We start from the raw sequence: 26,402 nt of genomic DNA on the forward strand, positions 1-26,402 counted from the left end.
TATATTAGTGGCCAGTGGCTCACTGGTTACAGCTGACAGCCAACTAGCCACAGCTGATGGCCATCCAGTCACAATTGATGGTCATTTACTACCTGAGCTAGCACCTTTCCATGTGAGGTCAAGAGCCTGGAAACTGCACTCCTGACTCTGTCCCCACAAGGTGTGTCCCTTGTGTGGGTTGTGTGTGTCCTCCTATAGTTGAGCCTTGGTTGATAATTGCACATCAGTGGGAGGGACTGACCCTTGGGCTTACTGGTTGTGAGGACTGGCCTCGACTACAGTGGAAGAGTTGGTGTGCAGGGGCTGAGCCTATGGAGCAGGATCTGCCTCAGCAGGACTCTGGTGCCTGCCCAATCTGCCTCTTGGGTGTGTCATACTTGGAGGTGGCTGGGTGATGCTCCAGCTTGTTTTGAAGCTGACCACTGGGGGCACCAGCCCTAGGATCACCCTCTTATTTTTCTTTGTATTTTGAGCCCCAGGTCAGGGCTGACCACATTGAACGTAGAGCATTCACTGCTTCATTTTATGAACTTGATTGATGAAGATATATTAATACCTGTTAGTGTGCCAGGAGTAAAAGAGGGATGTGATACAGTCTCTGACCTCAGGAAGCACCTGTGTTGGAGAGACAGCCACCTAAGCAGATAATTTAGATCCAGTGTACGAAGGTGCTAGAGGTCTGGGAGCCCAGAGGTGTGTTTGTAACCCAGTCAGTGGTGCAGGAAAGTCTTTTAGGGGTAAAACAGCTCAGCTGGAGTCAATGAAGAAGTGATTCTTCCATCCACTTGATCAATTACAGAAACAACACTAATGACATCATTGACTTAATCTCTCCACTGGGAATGGGAAAAATAGTGAAGGAAATTGGGTTTTCCATGTGGCTGTCCCTTAACAGAGGAAGAAGGCAAATGAGTTTGAGTTTTTAAAACTCTTTAAATTACTTGCATAAAAAGCAGGGGCAGTGTTTGGGATATAAGACTCAAATGATTCTCTCTTTGTAGATTTTTTAACATTTGATTTTTCTTGTCTAATGCCACTAGAATTATTCTCATTCATTTGAATAACCACAGATGCTTACAAGAGCCATATTCAGGTACTCACGAGCACCACCAAGCTATTTGCTTAATTTGGCAGTTTATTTGAACAAAATAATATATAGATTACAGTACATGCTTATGTAATATTCAGGTCACTCTTTTTGACCAAAATTGCTGTTTTTCAGCCAAATGTCAGGTCTTTGGGGAGTTCATTCTGGTGAAGAAGATAACTGAACCAATTCCGAATTGCAAATAACCATGTAAAGACTCACTAGGTTTCAGTAACAAAGAATCTGATCTGGATCTCAGGGCTCCTTAGCACAACAGTTTTCTAGAAAAAACAAACAAACAAAGAAACAAAACAAAAAAGTTGGTAATGAAGGATACGTTCAGAGTTTGGCTAATCAGGAGAATGGGTCCAGGTGGAGACACCAGGCTGGTAGTGAAACATGCGCACTTACTTTGGTGGATTACACTAGAATCCATCTTTTTTTGTTTTCTTTGTTAGTACACCAAGAATGGCTCTGACTATCAAGGAAATACCTTTAACTAAGTTTACGAGAGCCTGATGTAGAAAATGAAATTACCAACCTATTAATTTATAATGAGAAATATATCTCCTTATAGGCAGATCTACCTAGAAGCTAATATTGTCATCAGAAGACTGCTTAGTGGCCCAAAATCAATCTTATGCTATAAATAATAATGGTATCTCACTGAGATAGCCTTGGGCAGCTATTTGCATGACTCTTTCTTTTCTAGGACCTTAATTCTTACCAGGTTCCCCAGGGCAGGAGATGGAAACCTATTAGAATCACCTGCGAGCGTTTTACCAACTACCCATGCCCAGACTTCTGCTTCCAGCCATAATAGAATAACTAATATTGGACTTGACATCCCATTATACACAGCTATAAAATAGACCAAATGCATGAGGCAGCTTTTGCAAGCATTGGGCAATGAACACCACAGGCCAGCCATTCTTGAAAAGAGGGAAACACACTGAGATCCATGTTAGCCCCAGCTTTCTGCCTGGGGCCACTTACCAGACCACAGCACAGAGATGTACTCCAGATGGTGACCACCATTTGGCTGAACTAAAGAAGTAGATAACACAGTTCAAGGTGATTGGAGGAGCTAGAAATTGTGGGGCCGAGCAGTGCAGAGGAGTAAGCTGAGCAGAGCAGGGCCCTGGGGTGGGTTTGCCAGGGTGAGGTGGAGGGGCGGGGTGTTCCCACGTGTTCTTAGATGAAGGCTGGGCTGTGCACAGGGGTTCCCAGCAGAGGGCGCTGCTGCAGGACTGAGGTACAGAGGGTGTGCAGCGCTCGGAGACATCCGCACTCCAGCCCAGCTGGGATGGGGAGATCTCCCCGAGCATCTTGAGTCAAGACCTGAGAAAGGCCAGGAGTTAGGAGTAAAGACCAGGACCTAGAGTAAGGGTCTCTCCAGGAAGAAAGACAAACTGAGTTTGTACCACCCTAACAAAGAGTAAGACCAAGCCTGACAGAATCAAAGGAATCTAGTAATTTAGCCTGCCAACAAACTCAGCACCTGTTCAAGAAAGACGATGTAATACAAGCTCCCTACAATGTTTCATCCACAATGACGAACATATACTCTTTTTAAAATTAGACATACAGAGAAGCAGGACCCATAATTAAGGGGGAAAGTAGTCGATAGAAACGGGTATTGCAGTAACCGGATGTTGGAACTAGCAGATGAGAAATTTTAAAGACTATTATAAACATGTTCAAGCACTTGGAGAAACGGAGAAACATAATGAGTAAATATGTAGGGAACAGCAAGGGAGAAATTAAAACTATAAAAAAGAACCAAATGGAAATGTTAGCACCCAAAAGTAGAATCTCTAAAATGAAAAATCATTGGGTGCGCTTTACAGCAAATAGGAGACTGCAGAAAAAAGTGTTGTGAGTTAAAGACAATCAACAGATATCTAATCAAAAGAACAGGGCGGGAGGGGAGAAGACTTCTAAAAATAAATGAAGTATCAGTAACCTGTAGGACTATATCAAGCATTCTAACAAATGCCTAATTGGACTGTCAGAGAAGACAGAGAGATTGTGGAGGAAAATAATATATTTAAGAAAATGATGGGCAAAACATCCCAAGTCTGGTTTTAAAAGAGCAACCTGAAGACCCAAGAAACTCAGTGAGCCCCAAACAGGATAAATACAAACAGCCAAATTGCACCTAAGCACGTCATAGTCAAGCTGCTAAAAAGCAAAGATAAACATGAAACAGTAAAAGTAACTGGATAAAGACACACGTTACATCCAAGGAAGCAGGGATGTGAATGACAGTTAACCCCAACTGAAAAGGAGACCAGAGGCAGTGGAATGACATTTTTAAAGGGCTAAAAGTAGGGGAATGAGCAGACTCTTAACCCAGAGTCCTATTTTCAGAGAAAATATCCTTTAAAAATGGAGAAACTTAGATCTACAAGAAAGAATTAAGATTATCAAAATGGTGAATATGTGGATACATACAAAAAAAGTATTCATTTTTATTGTTTTTTTAAAAAGTTTATTTTTAAATGTTCAGTTCGATGATCTTTGAGTGTGACTCTATCCATGTAATCACCACCCAAACAAGACCTAGGCATTTACGTCGCTCCCGAAATTTCCCTCACGCCTCTTTCCAGTCAGTCCCACCTCCTCCCTACTTCTAAAGCAACCACTTTCTTCTTTCTAGCACCCATACTTTTGTTTCGGCTGTTCTTGGATCTCACATAAATGGGATTAGACAATATATAGTCTTGCATTTGGATGCTTTTGCCCCATGTGAGAGAGTCATCCATGTTGCTGAATATATCAGTAGTCTGTGCCTTTTTTTTTTTAAACTTCTGAGTAGTCTTCCATTTGCATGAATATACCAAAATTAATTTATCCATTTTTCCACTGATGGACATTTGGGCTGTTTCACTTTTTTGCTGTTATAAATGAAGCAGTTATGAATATCCTTGCAAGTCTTTTTGTGGACAGAGTTGATTTCATTTCTCTCAGGTAAATGCCTACACAGGTAATTACTGGGTTGTGTGACAGATGTGAATTTAACTTGAGACGCTGCCAAACAGTTCTCCAAATGGGGGTACCATCTTGCACCATCCCCAGCTATGAGAAGTTCCGGTTCCTCCATAGCCTTGCCAACATTCAGTATCGTCAGTAATTTTGGTGGTGTTGTTTTAGCCATTCTTGTGGGTGTGAAAAGTATCTCATTATGGTTTTAATTTGCATTTCCCTGATGACTGGTGAACTTGAGCAGTTTTTATGTGCTAACTGGCTATTTGGATATCTTCTTTTGCAAAGTGTCCTTTGCTCATTTTTAATTGAGTTGTTTTTCTTTTGACTGAATGGCAGCTGTCCCCTTCACCTGGGCACATGGGCTCTCTCAAGGTTGCCACAGGCCCATGTGACTCGCTACTCATCTGTGTTTGTGATCATTCTTCTAAATCCCAGCACTTAAAGACTGACTTGGGGTGGCCTAAGTCTACAGTCAGGAATAGGAAAATTGAAAGCACACCTAATGGCTAAGATATAAAGCATTTCAAGAGTGCTGTTCGTAAGATAATTTTGAATGCCTGTTCTTCATAAATAAAGTATTCTAGGTGTTTTATTCAGATATAAGAAAGCTATAATCCATAACCCAAAGAGTTTATAATCAGTTGGGAAAACGGGTATGTTAGCAAATGATTGTAACATAAAAATGAAGTAACTGGCTCTCTCCTTCAAATGTCTGTCCTAGATGCTCTTCCAGGCCCTCTTTTCATCTCATTTTCCATGATCTCTCTGGTGATCTCATCTACTGACTGGCTTTAACTCTCACCTGAGCCACTTGCTCCCAAATCCATGTCCTCAGCCCTGGTGTCTCTTGAGGTCCCCTCTTGATGAGCCAGAGGCAGTACAACTCTTCATGGCTGAACAGTTTTATCTCCACCACCCCACACTCCCCATTTCAGGCAAAAGAAAATCTCTCCTTCTCCTCCTGTATCCTAAATTAGTTCAAGTACAAGCTAAGCTGCTCTAACAAAGAGGCTCCCCCATATAATGGGATAAATAAAAGGGAGGATGTTTCTCTCATGTGAGGCCCAGGAACAGCCATGTTTCTGTCTCTACCCCACTGTCCTAAAGCCCTTGTCCCTGCCGGTGTGGTTGAGGCGAATGGATGCAGGAGCACATTTCAGCTTCCAGGAAAGGGAAGGAGAGAAAGTAGAGGGCAAGCAGCTTCCTCAGAGGATATGATCTAGATGTTGCCATACCACTTCTTCCCGTCGCTTTGGCCCAACCAGAATCACGTGGCCACAGAGCGCTTCTAGGGACGCTGGAAGATGGAGTCTCCAGCAGGGCAGCCATGTGAGTTAAAACTTGGAGATTCCTATCAATAAAAGAAAGAAAATGGGATGGGAGGCAGTTAACAGGCTCAGTCACAATTTTTAGCTCAGTTATTGACTCCACAAATCACAGAGTAAACTGACCCAGAAAACTTGGGTCATCATCAGCCCCACCTGTCCCTCTCCTTCATGCTTGATGTCCTGTGAGTCACCAGGTCCTGTTCATTAGAATTTGGAAGACTGTCCTAATTCTGTTCTGTCCTCCTCCTGTAGTGACTTAGTCTCTCCTTTTGCAAAAACCTCCTCACTGGTCCCCTTACCACCCTGCTTGCCTGTAGGTCTACCCACTTCTGTGGTTAAAATCCATCAGTAACCAGAAGCATGTTTGCCTGTGACAAGAACAGTGGTTGCCCCAAGCTAGAGGGCCTAGGGTGGGAGGGAATGAGTTCACCACCTTCCTTTCCATGTTGCCTGAATTTTTTTTTTCACATCCACAACAGTAAAAATCAAAACACTGTGATAAAAAGAAAAAAAAAAGATTCTTCAGGGGCTTTATATCATTCGTGGGTTAAGCAGAGTTCAAAGTCTTGAGCGCAGCATAGCAGGGCTGCTGTGTGCCTTCCCAGATGCACCCCTGCTGCTCCCCTCAACACACGCTCCACAGAAGTCCTGCCAACTACATTGCCTCTTCTTGAATTGGCCTCTCCCTCTCCTCACCCCAACCACCTCCCCAAGCTTCCTGGAAAACTAAAGTCTGCCATCACCTCCATGTCTTCCTAGCTGGGCCATTCCTCCTTAGAAGAATGCCTGCTCCAGAGCACTTGTCCGCTTCTCTGCCTCTGGGGCACAAGGTATGGCACTTGTCACATTGCTGTTGTTCATTTATCTATCTGATTCTGCCTTCCTGCCACTAGACAAGGGCCCCTCAAGGCTGGGCTGTGCTTAGTAATCAGGGTTAATTTCCTGAATACCTCGTGCAAGAGATTGCATTCCAGGGACTTAAGTCCACAGGGGGGAAATTATTTGGGGAGACAGAGCTTACAAAAACAACTCTTAAAAGTACATTATACTCACTAAAATAAAATAATACAGCAGACTAAATAAAAACAATGTTGATGCACCATTTTGCACATTTAAATTCATTTCTATCCCCTACTCACCAGAGGCACTCCAGGCTCTCCTTCTCTGAGATTTTCACCAGGTACTTGAGGACTATGCATATATTATTCATAATCAAACCTGCCATCTATCGAGTGCCTCTGAGATGTCCGGGAGTGTGAACACAGGGTTTCTAATTCTCACAGTAACCCTATGAGCTACGTTGTGCCCATTTTACAGGAGGGAACGTGGAGGCTCAGAGAAACAAATATTGACTGGCCCAGGGTTATAGGCTGTCCAGCAGGGGTTTGCACTGAGCAGTCAGGCTCCAGGACCCTGCCTGTTTTTCCCATATGCGCTCTGCCTCTCATGCCTGCTCTGAGACAGTGTTTTTGTTTTGTTCTGTTTTAATGCCTGCCTCTTCCTCCGCTTGTAATGGCTCCCGAGGTTATCGCTGGACCTGTTGTTCGCCCCTTCCAGGACAGCCCTAAGGCTGCTGGTTCTAGCCACTCAGCTCCCTGCCCCCAGCAGGCTCAGCCTTCAGCATGTAGGTCCGCATGTACTTTCCTTCAGTTTATTCTTCCATCAAAACTCAGTTCAAACGCATCTGTTTCTGCTCAGCCATCCACTTTGTCTCCCTTCTCTATCCCCAAACCGTGGGATTTCTTCCGTTACTCCCACCAGGTGGGGGCACAGTTCATGACGAGCTTCGTCTGTCACAACGATATGAGGCAGGAGAGGATGGCTGTGAGCAGATAGATGCCAGTCTCCTCACTGCCTGGGGTGCGTGATGGCGGTGGGGGGACCACAGGGTGTCTATATATATATATATATATATATGACTCCAGCTAAAAGGCGAGGGGGATGGGAAGTTCCTGCAAATGCAGGAACCTTGAAGAGAATTCAGCGTCCTGAATCTCCAACTCGCCAAGAGGGCACAGCCTCAGAGCTAAGTCTGCACATACAGGCTCAGGGATAACACTGGGAGCTCAAGGCAGCTGAGGGAGAACAGCTAGGCCAGCAGATGGCTCGCAGTGGCAGCCACGGGTGGGTCCTGTACTCACTGACAGACACTGTCTGCCCTCTCTCTGCTCTGTCTTTGAGCTGGTCCTCAGCACACCTGGGGAGGTGGGCTCTGGGGCCTAAGCACTGAGCACGGGACCTTATTACGCAAACGGTGGCCCCTGGACCAGCAGGGGCTTGTTTGAAATGCACGCTCTCAGGCTGTACCCCAACCTCTGCATCACTGTCTGCATTTTAACACGATCGTCAGGTAGTTTGTATGAAAGTTTAGGAAGCACCGGCTTTGCCTACAGGAGTGATTCTCAGTGTATGTCCCCTGGACCAGCAGCAGCAGTGTCACCTGGGAAGTTGTTAGAAATACAGATTCTCAGGCTCCGCCCCAGACCCACGAATCAGACAGTCTGGGGTGGACCCAGCAGGCTGCGCGTTAGCAGCCCCACACGTGATTCTGGTGCCCGCTGCTGTCTGAGGACCACTGACTTAGGACAGGACCATGTGACAGTCATGAGCAAGACCTTGAGGAAGCCGCAGACCTGGACTGACTTGGTTCTGCTGCTCAGGCTCCCTTTTGACAAAATGGGAACATGACTGATAAGCAGGCATCACGCCCACTTCTCAGAGTTTTTGTGACATTCAATAACCCTGTCTGCTCAGGGTGCCCAGTACTATAGCCTCGGGCGATGCCATCAGCAGGGGACGGCTCAGACCCTCCGAGCGGTGTAGCCGCTGCTCTTCCTCCATCCCTGAGACCTTTTTCTAGAAAACTGTGGAAGAGAAAGAAGTGTTGCATCTTCTGGTACCTAGCGTGATGCAAAGGCCCCTCTTGCTTCTCTGTGATTTTGTTTTTAAAAACAGGCATGCTTTAACCAGCCAGTAAACAAAATGGACTGTGAACTTGTCTTCTTAGGGATTCTGACGAAGACCATTGTCACGCTGGCCTTTGCCAGCACGGAGCGTCTGCGGCCACCCTTGTGTCCATTATGTTAGGTGGACACGGTTACTTCAGGCTTTGGATTTGACACAAGCAGCCATCCCCCAGCCTCAGATGAGACCAAGGACAATGGCCAAGGGTCCTTGTCCGATAACTGTTTCCTCAAACGACATGTGCTCAAATGTGTAGCAGATGAAGCGTAATGAACTACATGACAATGTTTAGCAAGGGCAACACGTACTCAGTACCCAAGCCTGAACTTCAGTAGTCAAATCGGGCCCATTCCATCTAGATACGAGTGTGAGGTTCTTATGCTGTGTCCCACTCTAGCATTCAGGAAAGATAGAAAATAGTCCCAGTTTTTATGTCACAGTGGTTCTGTGTCCCCCTGCCACCAAACAATCCACAGCTAATATTTTCTGAATGGTTCATCGAGGCCAGGCATGATGCTAAGCACTTACTCTGAATTATCCCATTGAAACCTCACAGTAGCCCTAGGAGGTAAGTCCAGGTGCAATTCCCATTTTACAGATGAGGGAACTGTGGCTCCCTGAACAGGAGTGTCAGCTAATACGCTCATGCCCACGTCTTCTGGACACTATAGCCCATGCTCTTGCCTCAGCACTTGGAGGTCTATTTTAGCACCATGTAAAGACAACAGGAGAAACTGAACCTCTTTTCCCAAATAACTGAGGAGTGTCCTTAACTGCATGATATGCTGTCACTTGTCTTAAGAGCTACAAGTAGAACTCTGATATGATTTTCCAGATGTCTCCTCCTGCAGACACCCATGGGCCAGTCTGGTTGGCCCCTCCAGCATAGTGGGGGTCCTGCTGAGCCCACGCTCAGTCCCACGCTGACACCCCTGTACCAATGTGCATGTGGACTCCCTTCTCCCTGCAGACGGAGCAGCATTCTCTGGGTTTGAGTTTGCTCAGAGTGCCTTTAAAAACCACTGCCATCTAGCAGATGCCTCCCACTGAGGCCTGTCTCTGTCTCTTAGCAAAGGGACTGTGCCCCTAAAGGGTACATGGGTTCTTCACAATCTCTGAGCGGCAGGGTGAGGCAGGGCAAGGAGCCAAAACAAGTCTATCCCTTCACATCACACTGTCCAGCAGCATGATTGTCTTGGTATTTTCTGCATGATACTAAGAAATGCTACAGGTGGAAGTGTCACTGTCTGTATGCTTCACACCTGGTAATCAGGGAGCCCACCCTTAAAATTATCATCTTTTTACACTATTGTTTTGGCCCTGTGTGGGATTGCATGGCCAGCTCCTATTTCCTGCCCTGAATGAAAAGGACTCAGCAGGATTCCTCAGCTGGATTCCTTAGCTGGAGTTTATTTTCTCTAGCTTGCCGTTCTTTCTGTCCGCACATTCTCCAACTCATCAGCCACCCCTCCTTTCTCATGAAGCCAGGCCCAGCCCACCCCACCCCTCCATGCTGCCCCTGAGCCCCCTCAGCCTTCTACCCCTCAGTCAGAATCCCAAAGAAGACAAGTTCACAGTCCAGTGCAGGTGTGTTAGTGCACAGCACATGTCTTCACTGACTGCTCAGTGGGGACGAAGGACATCCTCACAGGTTGTCAGGACTGCGAATTTCTACTTTATTAATAATCTTGAAGCCAGTGCCTCACCCACCTAGAGGTGCTGCGTAGAGAGAGAAGTGACAATATGGGATGGAGTCTGACCTACCTGTGCCATTAGCATGCTCTGTGTTCCTCAGAACAGTGCTTCTCCTACGACCTCTGACGGGGTCTTGTAATGTGCAGGTTCTGACTCAGGGGGCCCAGGGTGGGCCTCAGATTCTGCATTTCTCACAAGCTCCCAGGTATGGCTGGTGCTGCTGCTCTGTGGGCCACACTCGGGGTAGGAAGGAGTCGGCACACCGCCCGGTGAGAGTCACCTTGGAGCCAGCCAGAGGCCTGAGCATGTTCAGTCCTGGCTACACTCTGACGTAGAGTTGTCTTCATTTCTCAGTTGAAGGTCACATCTCTAACTGTTCGCTCGGCTTTAGTGACTATAAATTGGAACAGTCAGCTTGCTGGCAGAAAGTTGGGGCTCCACACAGAAACTCCCATTGCAGATGCAATGATTCTGTGGAAGCGGTGAGGTGGCTTTTCTATACTAGACACATCCCAGGAGGAGACAGCTTTCAATTAAATGGGCTTTGCCCCACAGTGGGGACCAACCCATCAGGAGGAGCAAGCCAAGTGTCTGTAAGTGAGATGCCACAGGTCCCCTGCAGGGGACGCAGTCTCCGTGCTGCTGTCTCAGTGTCCCCCGTCGGTCTCCTCACAGACTGAGGACTCTGGCTCTGTAGCCAATGACAACCTGGCTTTGTCCCAGCCAGTGTGTCTTTATGGAAACTTACCTGGCCTTGTGCCAAGTGATAAGATTCCACAGGTGAAGGCAGCAGGAGGCCAGCCGGGGTACAAGACAAATATTTCTGTTGATCACACACACTTCGGCTACTGCATATAAATTTTGCTGCTTCTGTGTCTGTACCTAAAAATTAGTGGATACAGACCGTTCAGGGTGGTCCATTTCTCTCCTTGGAATCGATTTGATGTCCTTGGAAGTTATGGAAAGAGGCTGGAATGAGTTCATGGGGAACTGCATGCCCTTTTTTTTTTTTAAGGGTTTTTATAGACTGAACACATTACTCCTTCATTCCTGTGCAAATCTGAAAGCAGTAAGCTCTTGGACAAAAAATTAAAGACAGTCAGAGGCCTGGGAAGACCTCAGAGAGGTATCGCCCACAGGTGGAGAGCATAGAACACCCAGGCTGTGCCCTTGACATCTTGAAAAAAGGAATGACAACATTTAAGCCTGTGACCCTCAAGTGCCTTAAAATTAACCAGACAGCAGTCCCTTGGTCTCCATATGCAAAGAGCAAACTATGGAACGGAGGATTAGCGGTTAGCAGCGCTGCGTGGAATGGGGCCACCCAGCTGGGAAGCTTGTGAAATGGCAGGGCCTTGGGATTTCAGTTTCTAGAACTCTCTAGTGTCAATTCTACGCAGGAAAGAGGGCTCCACTTATGCTTACGCTTCTGTGTAAACATGTTTCGGGAAGTTATTCAGAGCTCCTTCTAGAAGGGACGTTCAGTGTGGGGATGATGTTACCTGTGTGTGATGTAACAAATACTAATTTCAGACAAAATTAAAGGGTCATCTTTTTTATGCCAATTTTTCACAGGAGAAAAAAAATTAAAGACAAAAGCCCAGGCCTTCAGGTAGTGTGTTAGGTGAGCCTGTGCCATGGAGATGCTTTTGAAACTCTGAGAGGCGAATTAACCTGGAAGAAAGGAAGAAAGAAGCTCATGCAAAACCATTTCCCCATACAGCCATTTCCTATTTATGGGCAGTTATTAGTGCTCATGTAGACAACATCTCTTTTCTTTTCAAAACTTATAATTATAACCACCCTCTTATAAATCCATTTCCTCTTTCCGCCTTTGTCCCCATAAATCACCCATATATTTTTCTCCTCTCAGACCAAGAAGTGAGTTACTTAGCAGCATTGCAATTACCTGCACATATGTGATCAGTCATTATCCATTTGTTGAAATGCCCATGCTTTGTCCTAAAGAACACTAAGAACGGCACAAAGTGTTTATCACGGAAAAGGAACCATAAACTAATTGGGATTTTTGTATTTGTTTTTCCTTATATTTCTTTGTCTTCCTCCTTCCAAAACATAAGGTAGAAAAGAAAAGCAGTCATATTATTTTAAAGAGCTCTACGGAGATTCAGAACACCTGGATTGAGTCCTGGCTCTGGCTTTCTAGCTTTGTCACCTCAGACAAGTTACTTAACCCCTCTGAGCTCTTATTCCCTCTTCTATAAAATTAGAGCAGAAATGCCCCCTTTACTCAGCTTTGAAATTTGCTGTGAAGATTACACAAGGTACTATTGTGTGTTAAAGAACTTTGTGAACACACATATACAAATGCCCAGCACTGATATTAGTTATTCTTTTCTCATGTCACTGGGGAGTGACACTGTAAAAGTGCATTTTCTCTGTAGGTGAAGCTTATCTCTTTAGGGGTTCATTTTGGGAGGAAATCGTAATTTAAAAAGTGGTCTTCAAGAGAAGACCGTGGGCAGAGCAGAAACTCTCCTGGATGACCTGGGTCACCACGACAACAGGCGTAGAATTCTAGACTGTAGCACAGAGAGGCGGCTTGCGCACTGGGTGCCTGTGTTGGTCGCCAGGGCTGGAGGCTTAAACAACAGAAACTTCTGCCTCACAGTCGCAAAGGCCAGACGTCCAGGTTAGGGTGCTGGCGGGCTGCTTTCTGCTGAGGCCTCCTTGGCTTCCAGACCTTCTTCCTGCGTCCTCAGGAGCATGCATGTTCCTTGTGTCTTCTTCGTCTTATAAGGACACCAGTCAGATTGGATTAGGGCCTCACCCTAATGGCCTCATTTTAACTTAATCACTTCTTCAAAGACCCCATTTACATTCTGAGGTGCTGGGGGTTAGGCATAGAACATATGAGCTTAGAGGGAACACATTTCAGCCCACAGCACTGCCCAACCTTTCCTCTCATAGGTGAGAAAACGCCCACAGCTTGTGAATGAGCCTGGAACAGAGGTGGGGCCTGCAGACCCCTGCTCCTCCTGCCTCCTTCTTACTGCTTCTGCTTTGTCTCCCCTCTTTTCCAGGTGTCTGTCACCTGGCCACATCCTTTCCTGGGCTTTCACTCCTCCTCCCCCTTCACCCCTTCTAATCTCTGTTATCCAGAAACTCTGATATCCAGGATTCAGGGTACAGAAAGTTATTTCATATCACCCTTATGAGAAAGGTTCAGTGTCAGGGCTTGGGCCTTCAGTGCCACATACGACATGTAGTTGGGGGACCTCGTGACCTCTTATATGTAGTCATCCAGTTCAGGGGCTTTGTTCCCAAAGTTTGCGCAATAGATAAGTTATGTTAGTTAATGTTACAGATAAGTTAATGTTAGTGCCTTTTAAACATTACCGTGGTAAGAAAACTTTCTGTTTCGTTACATAGCATTTGAAATTCCTAGCAGCTAGAAAAAGCTGTGTATCTTACTGCAGCCAAATCTCATGCAATCTCCACAAACAGTTTCTACACTGGCAGGGAGAAAAACACATCTGTCAATCTTCCCCTGCTTCACCAGGGAGATTTAATAACTAGAGTCTGTCCTGAGGTCTCATGCTTTTAAGACTTCCACGCTTTTATTAAATAGACCACAGCATATGAACCAGGGGAAATGGGATATTGTCATTCATCATTAAAGTGTCACACGGCTTGTCAAAATCCAGCAGTCCTGAATTTCCCATTTTTCATACTAATTGACAATGTCCAGAAAAGCCTTCCCTGGGTACCATACACCAGGGGAGAATTCCACCATCATATTTGTGAATTATGGACCCTTAGATGTACATGAATTCCTCTATTAATTCAGTAGAGATTCATTGCTGCCTAATGTGTGGATTTCTCCCTAGCTGGACTTTTGTCAATGTTTCACCTCCTGAGATGGCATCACTGTCCCCAGTTGCTCAGACCAGTAACCTGAGTCATCCTTGAGTCCTGTTTTTCCCTCACCTCCCTCATCCAATCCAGGAGTGAGTCAAGGTGGCTTTGCCTCTCAGATACATCACACGTCAATCGCCCCTCCCCAGGCTGCAGCAGTAGTCCCAGCCACCATTACACCTGCCTGGATTCCAGAAACACCCTGAGCGCTGCTCGCCTTGCCTCCTTCCTTACCTCCCATGCAGCCCACAGAGGGATCCTGCGAAAGCCCAGTTAGCTCTTGTTAGCCCGTTGAAAACTGCCCAGGGGCTTCCCACGGCCACCAGAGTATAACCCTAACTCCTTTCCAGGGACCACAGGCCCTATGTCATCTGACCCTGCCTGTCCCTTGAACTTCACCTCCCTCCACTCTCTCCGTCAGGGCACTCCGGTGCTTGTCTTCCTGTTCCTTCGTACGCTCAAATTGTTGCTCTCTCAGGGCTTTGCGCTGGGGGTGCCTTCCACCCGGAAGTCCCGCCCTCATCTTCACACACGCCACTTTCTGTCATTCAGGTCTATGCGAATGGGTGGTCTCAGAGCTGCCTTCCTCGTCGTCCCAGCTAAAGTAATCGGCCCTTTGCCGGGGCCTTCCCCAGCTTTGCCCTTATGTGACTTTCTTCACTGCAGTTAACTCAAGACGTTGCTAGCTACAATTTTGCTATTTAAAAAGCTTGTGCTTCTGTTTGCCCTGCATGACAGTGTGGCCTGTTCACCACTGTGCTCAGGCCCGGGAGTGGCATATAGCAGGTGCTCAATAATATGTTCCGTTGCTGTCTATTGACTGTCAGCCTGCCTGTCTGACCACAAGTACAAACATGAGTATGACGCTGTCCCTGCCCACTGGTAAGGGAAAAAAAGAGGTAAAGAGATGCAATTCGAAACAGTGAGTGCCTGGAGGAGAATGCGCCAACAGCTTGCCTCTGAGATAGGTAAACCTGGTGCATTGTGATGGGTCTCACTTCAGAGGTGGAGGACCGGGAAGAGGTTCTCAGTAGGGCCTGGCACACTCCTCGGTGGCCTTGGATCAGTTCGTTACCCTTTCTCAGCCCCTGCCTGCTCTTTGCCAATGAAGATCAGGCTACCCACTGGATACCTAGTAGGGCGACAGTGAGTAACAGTACCTGTCCAGGTGGGGCAAGGTGTGCCAGGTACTTGGCACCCAGGAAGCACTATAAATGCTGTCGTTTATATGGTGCGAGCTCCCATTTAGTCACCGGGCCCTGCAGGTGCTGCATGGACCTGCAAGGATGACAGGCAACCCAGGACTCTCTCGCTAGCTCTGTCACTCTCATGTCTATGATCCTTTCATACTCCATTTTCAGCCTCTCCTTCTTGACATTTTCATCCAAAAGAAGGTCTTAAAGAGAGAGAGACAGTAGGCTGTAGAGGGCAGTGTGGTCAGGATCCCAGGTGGCCTGTTTCCTGAGACATATTGCTCTCCTCCTGCGTGTCACTGTGATCTGACAAGTTTGGACAAAGGCATTTGCCACCAGAGGGCGTTTTCCAGGCGTTATAGCTCCCCCTGGTGGGCACTCATTTGTTATAGAACCGGCCATCAAAAAAAAAAAAACACTTCATAGCATAAAATGCTCATAATCTAAATGTCCAACAGTAAGAACCTATAAATTATACAGAGTACAAGGCAGTCACCAAAATGTTAGGTAGGAAGACATGAGAAGTTCCTAGCAGAGTATTAAGAATTCACACCAGCACAACAGCTATGAAGGGATTATTATACAATTGAAAACCTCATTTTCTTTGTTCAGCAAGATTATGGGTAATTTTTAAGTATACTTTTTCCTTGAAAGTTACTTTGTCCTTTCATTTATTCTCATCTCCCAAAGAAACAACTTAATCTTTTATCTAACTGTGGGATCTCCTGCCACCAATATGTGCGACAGTTTACCAGAGCTGCCATAACAAAGTACCGCAGGCTGGGGGCTTAAACAACAGAAACATATTTTCTCACAATCCTCGAGGCCAGAAGTCTGATATCAAGGTGTCGGCAGTGTTGGGTTCTTCTGAGGCCTCCCTGCTTGGCTGATAGATGGCCACCTTCTCCCTGTGTCCTCGCATGGTCTTCCCCCTCTAGCTGTCTGTGCCCGAATCTCTTCTTATTAGTACGCTGCTTATATTGGATTAGGATCTACCCTAGTGACCTCATTTTAACTTAATTAGCTCTGTAAAAATCCAGTCTCCAAAAGCTGTCACGTTCTGAGGTCCTGGGGGTTCAAGCTCGGAATTCCAGGCGGGGGGGCGGGGGACACCATTTAGCTCATAACAGTGAGTATTATAATAGTACCACTGGGTGACACACAGCACAATTCCATCATTTTTAGATGACTTATTTTATAATTGTTATATCTATCTGAAGCACACTCCAGGACATAAAAGACAACACAGTATCATTCCTTATGCTTTTCTCATGAGCTATAGGGCCAGATCCTTCTCTCCAGTTTAAGTCTAGTGCTAAACCACCAATCTTTGCTACCTCACTGGTAAGCCAATAAAAAGTTATAATTATTTACAAGACATTTGGGGCAACTATTTAAAGAAAATTGATCTTACTTACTGAGTTTTTTTTCCCTCTCTCTTGATTCATGAACCGTGGTTGAAATTAAGCTTGTTTTACAAACAGCTCCACAGTGATTTTCCTCCACTGTTGTCCCAAGGTTCACACTGCATTCTCGTGTTTTCCACTCACAGGTTGGTAGATTGGTACCTCTGTATTATATATGCCTGAGGATGTCCTACGTGCAGCTGTAATAGTATCTTAGGTATTTTGAAATCATGCGCACACACTATAGTCATATAAACTTACATATAGATGCTCAATTATTTAAATTGTACAGCAGATTCTAACCTTGCTTTTGCTTTCCAAACTCACATTCATACATTAAAAGTGTTATACTCGGAGCCTATTGCAATCCTGTCACTTTAGAAATTCCCTTCTTAGCATCTTAGGTTCTAGGGATTTATTATTGTGGTGTTGGCCTCTCACTAAAGTCCCAAGTGTTTTCACATGAACAAAAATAAAGAAATGATGAAAGTAAGACTCCCGATGTTGTCTAATGTTATTAAATCAGCCTCCATTAATCTGTGTCTGCAAAATGCCTGAATAGACACATTTTTGAAGACTTACCAGAGGCAAGAGGATATTTATTTCCTTAGGGACTCTGTTACTGGAGCTCTTTCCCTTGGCGTTCCAGCTGCTCTTCTTATCCAATATCTTCTGCAGGCCTGAGGCTTACAACACAGGGTCACTGGACGAATATAAAAGCATCACGCTCTCGTACATAATGGCAATTGGGAATTTGGGGATTGGAGCTGTGTGTGAAAAAAGAGAGTACTTTGCCACTTTGTAGGCAGCAAAACTGAGGCCTACACAACTCCTGATTTATTTAAGGCAACAGTGCATTCAAGGGACAGCTTGAGGATAAAAACCAACCGTCTCTGAGCCCACAGGTCGAGTGCCAGGCCCATGAATTATCCTGCACAAGCATAAATAAAGCCAAAAGTAAAATAGAAGAGTTGTAGCCTTCTGAGCACCGGCTACCATAACCGTTTCAAACCCAGTTTTCTCCTTAATCATAGTAGTAATTTAAAAATGTTTTTACTCATAAAGCATGCAAACAGTAGGATTTTATTAAATGCATATGATTGCCGGTGTTAGTTGGGCAGTGAGTCCTGTAACTTCAGCACACAAGCTCCTGAGAGAAGAGAGACAGAAATATGGATACATTTCCATTACAAAGAGAATTATGCGAGTGTACTATTTCTGCATCTTGCCTTTTTTCTTCAAAAATGTATTACAGATATCATTCCATGATAGCACAGAAAGATTTACCTTATTTTTTTTTTTTTAACTGGTTGCCTATATCCCATTGTATTTAACATTTGTCCTATATGTGTATTGGATTATCACTTATTTAACTAGCCCCCCAATATTTCCCTGGGGCAAATCACACTGGAGTAATCATCTTTGACCACAGTTTTTTGTGCACTTGTGAAATTGTTGGGTTAAAAGCTATGTGTTGTTTAAATTTTTTCTTCAATGTAAGTGATTTGTTTTTATTCATCTCCTTACCTTTTCATCTGTTTTATTCCATCGATATAATCTGTATAGTCAACTTAGTGCCTTGATTTTCTGGAGTTACAGATACTAATATGAGCATATGATAAATTAACATCTTCCCCATACAAAATAGTACTTTTCAGAGACAAAATAAATGATTAGCGTTTTTTAAAATTATTTTCATCTGAGTTTTATGTGCTCAATATATCTCTAATTAAGAAACAGGAAGAATAGTTCTTAAGTTCCATTAGGTTCTGTGTGTGTGTGTGTGTGTGTGTGTGTGTGTGTGTGTGTAAAACCCCACAGTGCTGGGGCTTTTTATGTTTCATTTCGCCTCCATATATCGTTGCGATTGTCATACAGGGTTTTAAAATCATAATATGAGCTTTCCTTCTATAAAAATGTCTACATTTACCCTCCGAGACATTTTTCCTCTCAGGACATTTTTTTGTTTTATTTCCTTTTTTTTTTTTTTTTTTTGTAAAAACTGTGAGACATTATTCACATGCTGAACAATTCACCCATTTAAAGGGCACAATTCAGTGGACTTAGTGTGTTCACAAAGTTGTGCAATGTCAGTACAAACTATTTTAGAACATTTTCATCACCCCCAAAAAGAACCCCAAACTCTTTAGCTGTCACCCCCTAAACCTACCATCCCTGTCATTTTGAAAGACATTTGTGCCCGCCAAAGCAGCGTAGCAGTTTGCTCCCACCAATGGCCCACTGAGTGCCAGCTCCTCCTACCCTTCCTGTATTATCAGAATATTTCATTCTTATCAGGCTTATAGATGAAACATTATGACTTTCTTCAGTTTGCGTGTATTTTATCATGAATGGCACTGACCATCTGTTCTTGTGTTTCTTGGCCATTTGTGTCTCCTCTCTGGGCACTGCTTTGCGGACCTGTTTTAAATGTAAGCAGACATATTGTTGTCATTGCTTTATTTTGATCCCAGCCATGCGTGCATGAAGGGCACTATGAAATTAGTTCTCCCAAATTATGGAAACAAGAGCACCCTCCCAAGAGGCCCTGTGCCCAGAAACCTGCCCTGGGTTGCATTACCTGGGGTTCCCCAGTCATTACCTCATGGCCCCCATGCTCTGTTCTCGTCTGGAGAGCAACCCTCTGCCTTTCCCCACTTACGTGAAATTACTGCTCGTCTATTTGCCTTAGTTTGACTTTGTCTCAGTCCATCAACCACTAGTTTTTAAAGGACATTCCATGGTCCTTGTTCTATCCTATAAAATCCAGTTGTCCCAGGACCTGTCTTCACACAAACACCTCTTCCCTAGTCGGTGGATCCTGGCAGCCTTTTTCACTAACATCCCTGGTGAAATCTTTAGTGACTTTCCCTAGGTGGAGGGTCTTTGGGAAAAGCTGGAGCTTGTTAAAGCCCGTGGGTCAGAACTCCTGGGAACAGGTGTCCCACACCACTGCCACCTGGCCTGAGCCACTTTGGCCATTAGTTACTGTTGGGTTCTTTCGCAGGGATTGTAGTGCCAGTGACCAGAGGTAGGAGAGGAGACTCTACCTCATCCCCCACGACCTCACGATCAGGTGTCAGAAAGCCTCAGACCGCATCTGCTAGCCCACTTGTATTTACTAGGAGGCCAGTAAAATGCTGTCCTGCTCCCTGTCGTGGGAAGCCCAGTGCAGCCCCAGTAATCTGCCCCTTAGGTGTACCTCGCCTAAAAGGTTTGCTTGCAGCAGGTGTGACAATAATACCTACATTCATGGGCATACCTAACACAGTTGACACCCAAGCTGGACTATTTGTAACATTCCCTCCTCTTTACTGCAAAACGATTTTCAGCATAATCTTGCAATAATCAGTAATAATCCTGACTTTCTTGACTCACTACATAAACAGTTAAAAAGAAAAAAAACTCCATGTTAAAGATGATTCAAGTTTATGAATACTCTAGTGAGAAGAAGACAGCATTGCTTCTGTGATCTTTCTGCCAAACATGCACGACCTGAATCTAATAATGAGGAAACATCAGACACACTGAAGTGAGAGACGTTCTATAACATAAGTGGCCTGTCAGCTTTCAAAGTGTCTAAGAGCCGAAGGTCAAGGAAAGGCTGAGGAAATGTCTTTGACAAAAGGAGAGTGAAGAGACAGGACAGCTAAATACTGCTCGTGATTCAGAACTGGGTCCTTTTTCTCGAAAGGACACTTTGGGACCACCAGTGGGACTTAAAAGGGTCTGAGCACTGGAGGGCACTATTGGGTTGATGCTGGCTCCCTGGCTTTGATGACTGGGTTATACTGGGTAGTGCAGGAGAGGGACCTTGTGGGTAGGCAATATATGAGGTCTGACAGTTAAGTTCACTGACTGGTTGCAACGATGTCACTAACCTTTTTTGATATCAGAGGGATTATTCATTATGAATTTATAACAACTGGACAAACAGTTAACCAAGTTTACTTATTGGGAAGTGCTGAAAAGGCTGCGTGAAAAAAATTAGACGCCCTGAACTTTTCTCCAACAATTCATGGCTCTTGCATCACAACAATGCACCAGCTCACACGGCACTGTCTGTGAGGGAGTTTTTAGCCAGTAAACAAATAACTGTATTGGAACACTCTCCTTACCTGATCTGGAACCCAACAACTTCTTTCTTTATCTGAAGAGAAAGGAAATATTGAAAGGACGACATTTTGATGACATTCAGGACATCAAGGTAATACGATGACAGCTCTGATGGAGAGTTCCAAAATTGCTTTGAAGGGTGCACTAGGCACTGGCATCAGTGCATAGCTTCCCAAGGGGAGTACTTCTAAGGTGACTGTAGTGATATTCAGCAATGAAGAATGTGGCACTTTTTCTAGGATGAGTTCGTGAACTTAATTGTCAGACCTCGTATACTAAGGAACTTGGGGTTGATAGGAGAGCAGGTCAGCATCTCATTCTGCAATTGCTCGAGGAGGAAACAGTCATTTGTACAACAATGGCTTTGTACTGTACTTCCAACTTTCCTGGTTGGTGATTTTTTGAATGCAAAAATTGTTTTCAAAAACTCCACAGTAACTGTAACAACTGTTTAGAACTTAGACCAACAAAAGACTGAGACATTCTTGAGTTGCTGGCACAAGGTGGCAATAAAAAGCAGAGGGCTCTCGGAGTCGGCGTGGTGATGGCTCTGCAAGTCTCTGCAGGCAGCATCCCTATTGCCTACCCCTGGGGCACAGCGCCTGCCACGCCGCCCTCGGCGCCCCGATTACATTGGCAGATCGTGCTACGACTTCGGCAGACTGTGCGTCAGAGTCCCCTGTGAAAGGGTGGGACATGGGACACTGGGACAATTGAAGCCCTAGACCAAGAAGGCTTTTGGGAACAGTAACCGGCTGCTCGGCTGGCCAGATCTTTCTGCGCTGCTCACACAGAACGAGGTGCACCTGTACAATACCCAGCCAACCCACCACTCATTTCACCAGGGAAAAAAATGCTTTGAAATGTCCGTCATGCTAATTAACAAACCCTTTTAGAGCCGAGAAGCCCTTGAATTAGCTGCCTCTTTAGGGCGAGACTTCAGATTAGGGCGTTTCAAATGCTGTGTAACCACCTTGGATGTATATGTTTTTTTAAATTTTGGTATAGGGTTTTTCAGTATTTTTATTGTTTTTCATTAAATTTATTGGGATGACATTGGTTAATAAAATTATATAGGTTTCAAGTGTACAATCATCTATAATAATACATCGACTGTATATTGCATTGGATGTTCACCACCCAGAGTCAGTTCTGTCCACAAATATTTGACCCCCATCACCCTTTTCTACCTCCCCACCTTGGATATATTTCTGAGTATCATCAAGCACCCCTAGGGTGTAGGTTATCGCGAAGCAGCCCATATACCTGCTCGCTCAATTTTGAAGGACATGACGCGTTCCCAGCGTGGTCACCGAGCAGGGAGCGTGGCAGCACCGGTCCTTGTGGAAGGTAAATGATGTGTCTGCACCTGGACGCCTATGCCGTGTGCGTGTGTCTAATCAGCCTTTTGACATAAACATAGTAGGTTGTCAAAATGCTTTCCTCCTCCCTGGGCGCAGTTTGCAGTTGAGAAAGAGACCTTTCAATGGAAAGCAGTCCATTCTTGTCCGCAGCCCCGGAGAGACACGAACACGGGGGTGGAACAGCAGGTGGTGTTGTCATGGGTTCATCCCCGGCTGGTGGCCTGGGAAGCAAACCAGGACTGGGAAAGGGTGGCATGCCTCCGCACACGCGCACTGCGTGGTTGTCGTGCAGCCCAGAGTGTGTCCCCACCCGCCTTTCAGCCTTCAGTCAGGCGCCTGCCCTGTGTTGTCTCAGGTCCCAGAAGCGCGCGACTCAGGCCTTCATGGGTGGAGAGGTCAGGGTGGACCTTGTGAAGCGTTTGTGTCCTGGGCTGCTGCCCAGGGGCTGTGAGCCACCAGGGTGTGCCTGGGAGCGCGCCTTTTGAACAAACGCCCACTGTTTTTTATGCCTGTGGCCCCTGGGCCCTCAGGACCCCGGCTCTAGAGGCAGCACCCTGGGACTGGCGGTCAGAAAGCCCAAATTTGCCTGCGCACCTGGTGACCTTGGGCTTCCCATTGACATCCAGGGGCTGTTGTGAGGGTCCAGTGCGGTGGAAGGCAAAGCCCCGGTTGTGACGTTAACCTTGACGCTCTACGCGTGGGTGTTCATGACACAGGTTGAGTCCTCTCAGTGCTTCCCCACCAGTTTTTACAGAGATGCTGTTCTCGCCACCAGCCTTTAACACAGCAAGGTGTGAGAAACTACAGAAGGAGAAAGAGGAGCTGGAGAGGCGCTTTGAGGACGAGGTGAGGAAGCTGGGCTGGCAGCAGCAGGCGGAGCTGCAGGACCTGCAGGAGCGGCTGCAGCTGCAGTTCCAGGCGGAGGTGACGCGGCTGCAGGAAGAGCACGGCGCCCAGCTGCTGCGCGTCCGCCATCAGCACCAGGAGCAGGTCGGTCAACGCGCTGGGCTCGGTGTCTGCTCTTGGGCGATGCGCGTGGGAGGAAGGGGCGGGGAGCCTGTGCTGCTTTAGCCGGAAGCCCTGCTCCTTAGGCGCTCTTCTTGAGAAGTTCACTCTCCGACCTCATTTCTTCCTTCTGCCGCCTCCCTTCCTCCACTCCCGCCCCTCCACCTCCCTCCCTTGACCTCCCCAGCACACCCCCACTTCTTGCCTGGAATGCTGTCCCTCTAGACTCTCCATGCCTCCCTCTCCCCCGCCCTTCCAGACTTTTCTCAGAAGTCCCATTCTCAGCCAGGCCTTTCCTTAGCTCCAATTACAGTCCACCCCTCACCACATGCACACTCTTCCTGTCCCCCTCCCCGCTTCGCTTTAGTTTCTGCTTAGCACTTAACCACTGTCTAATATATTATACATTTAACTTTGGTAGCCTGTTTACCATCTGTGTATTCCGTGAGGGGAGCGGTGATAAGAAGCAAACGTATCTAACACTTGCCCCTTTACACATACTGACTCATTTAATCCTCACGCTAACCCTACAGGGTAGGTATCATTATCGTCCCCATTTTACAGGTGACACAACTGAGACCCAGACATAAAATAACTTGCCAGAATTCACAGAGCTGGTCACAGAAAAGCCAGGGTTCAATGCAGTCTGGCTGCCGACGCCATGCTCTCAAGCACAAAGTTAGAATTGTCTGCCAAAACGTGCCTGCATGTAGGCCCTCGGTATTTGTGGAATGAAAATGTGAATGCCACTCGTTAACCCCAGCCCAGGGGTCCTCCCAGGGAGGACAATGCATCTGGAATAACAAGACAGTAGTTCCCAGGAGCCTGTCAGGGTGACAGCAGGCAGGAGCCCAGGCTGCCTTGTCCATCACTAGCGTGGACGCTGACAGGACACAGTGAGCCAGCTCTGCCTCCACGAGAACTAGTTCTGCTCCTTTCTTTTCTCTTCTTCCCAAGTGCCCGAGGGCCTGATGCCTTACTGCCCCCTGCTGTTGGTGTGTTGAGTCTTGTGGCGTGCTTATGGCATTCCTAAGGCAAACTGGCATTTGCAAAGAGCATTAACTGTCAGGCTAGAGCTGGTGGCCCTTCACTATCACGAACGTTTGGGCCGCTTCCTCGGACCGCTTCCAAGTACATACCCAGGACAGGGACAGTCACCAGAGGCTTGCGACTCATGGGCACAAGAGAAGCTGCAGAGTAACAGTAAGTACTGTTGCTGTAGTTCAAAATCACCTATTTGAGGGGGAGGCCGGTTAGCTCAGTTGGCTAGAGCGCAGTGCTCTTAACAACAAGGTTGCCGGTTCGATTCCCACGTGGGCCGCTGTGAGCTGCGCCCTCCACAACTAGATTGAAACAACTACTTGACTTGGAGCTGATGGGTCCTGGAAAAACACACTTAAATAAATGAAAGTTTCAAAGAAAAAAAAATCACCTATTCATTCCACTTCATTCTATTCAGCATCTTGGGTTAGTTGTTCTCCTTTTCTAGAGGCCAGTAGAAACCAGATATACCTGCCTGCTGTAGGTGGTTTAGACTTTGAGACCAGGAAACAGAATAGGTTACAGCTGAAGTTACCTGCGGTGCTTATATTAGAAACTGAACCTCAAGCGTCTTGAGTCCTAAGCCGGTGGAGCCTAACTCCTGTAAGTAGAGGTTTGCACCTGCTGCGGTCTACAGTCTTACCTACCTACCTGGTGGCCCGTTGATACGTCTCAAACCTGGTGCAGATATCAACCCGTTCTGTGCCTCTGTCTCCCTGGGTCATTCATTCCCAGTTTTACACAGAGAACATGTTTATATCCATAGTCACTAAAAGACTTCTGGTCGGAAGTTCTGGGTTGGTTGAGAAGGTGCCAAGAGGTGGAGAGGGAGGGCAGCAGGTGGGGCCAGGCAGCAGGACCAGCCATCTGAGCAAAGGCCCACATGGGGTGCTGGGTTGGAAACCATGGAGCTGAGGCCCCCGCTGGGTGGAGCCCACCCATAGGTGGGGCGTGCTCCAGGGCAGAACGCCCCCTTCAGGTTCATGGGTGCTGGGAGGTGAGCTCCCACCTGGCCTTTCAGGGATTTCATGCTGGGCGGACTGGGAGGAAAGCACAGCCTGAGGTTGAGAATGAGTTACCTAAGTTATCGACGCATATTTAAAAAGGGCTGTGACTTTTGAGGCCTCTCAGTTCTGCTCTCCTTGATCCTTTATGGCAGCTAACATGATGCATTTATTTATTCATTCATCCATGCCAAGAATATTTAGAGAATGCCCACTGCACACATGGCATCATGTCAGCGTACTGCCAGAGATACCGGGATTCATAAAACCTGGGCTTGCTTGCCCTGTGGTCTCAGGTGATAACCAGGGGACGTTCTGAGGAAGTGCCCAAGAAACTGTAATCCTGAGTGAGAAGCACAGATGCTGTGTTTAGAAATTGACAGTTTGCTTTCAGCTGCGAGGAGAAAGTAACGCTTTATGGTAGGTACCTGTGAGTAAACCTTGCCTATAGAAACACTTTGGTTTGGGGGTGGATGACTTAAATCTAGGAATTACTCAGGCCCCTGGTTCTGCCCCTGCTGCTGAAAGTTGGCTGTTGCCCCACTGTCAGCAGTGAGGGAAAAGAGGCAGGACACGGCAGCCCCGTGTTCTACTTTCCAGGGAGAATAAATGCTCCTTTGTTTAGTGCAGGAGGAGACTCAGTGCATGGCTGCAGTGCGGTGGTAGTTGCACGGTCTGTGGTGTCAGCTTTCCAGGCCTGACTCCACACTCGGCTTTCCTTATCAGGCACAATGACACTTGGCAATGCTGACTCCATGGCTAGTGATGTCTGTCCTCCTGCAGCCTTAAAAATCAAGGTAACCAACCTGACCTCGTCGCCAGGCCCCACGCCACAGCAAGGTGGCTGCTTCAGTTCTGACACGCAGGGTATTCTGTGGCTTCACTCAAACTGGAACTCACATGCTGCCCTCGGACTTTGCTGCAGGATCCCCCTCATGGCAAACCCAGCCATCGCGCATCTGGGGAGGCAAAGGCTGTGTCTCTCTGCCCACACAGGGGCATCACTTGGGACACTTGTGCAAAAACACCCCTGCTTATCCTCACCCCACACTCATTGAATCAGAATCTCTGATGGGACCAGACATTGGGTCATTTGTCCACACTCCCCAGAGCCCAGAACTGCAGGGTCACCAGACACAGGGCCCTGCCCTTCAGGCCTGGGGCTCTGGGGGGGCCTGCGGGGGTGTGGCCTGGCCTCGTGGCTCCCTTGGTGCCTTTAAAGATAGGGTCTGGCTTCTAGTTCAAAAGTATGACTGAAAAGTCTTTAATGAAAACCAGTGCTGGTGCCTTAGCTGGCTACACGTTAACATAGTAAAAGCCAAATTGCTG

The 26,402-nt window shown here is 46.6% G+C and overlaps 1 protein-coding gene across 4 annotated transcripts in view; it reads left to right on the forward strand.

Annotated features, from left to right (window-relative positions):
• MTUS2 (microtubule associated scaffold protein 2) overlaps positions 1–26,402 on the forward strand; it is a 526,534-nt gene that overhangs the window by 481,734 nt on the left and 18,398 nt on the right. For all 4 annotated transcript variants that reach the window (XM_074330067.1, XM_074330069.1, XM_074330068.1 and 1 more), the window contains one exon: positions 22,799–23,013. In XM_074330067.1, coding sequence (XP_074186168.1) covers positions 22,799–23,013 — 215 coding nt within the window. The remainder of the gene's footprint in view (positions 1–22,798; positions 23,014–26,402) is intronic.

The sequence above is a fragment of the Rhinolophus sinicus genome, linkage group LG04 (assembly GCF_036562045.2).
Source record: "Rhinolophus sinicus isolate RSC01 linkage group LG04, ASM3656204v1, whole genome shotgun sequence".
In the NCBI taxonomy this organism is placed as follows: domain Eukaryota; kingdom Metazoa; phylum Chordata; class Mammalia; order Chiroptera; family Rhinolophidae; genus Rhinolophus; species Rhinolophus sinicus.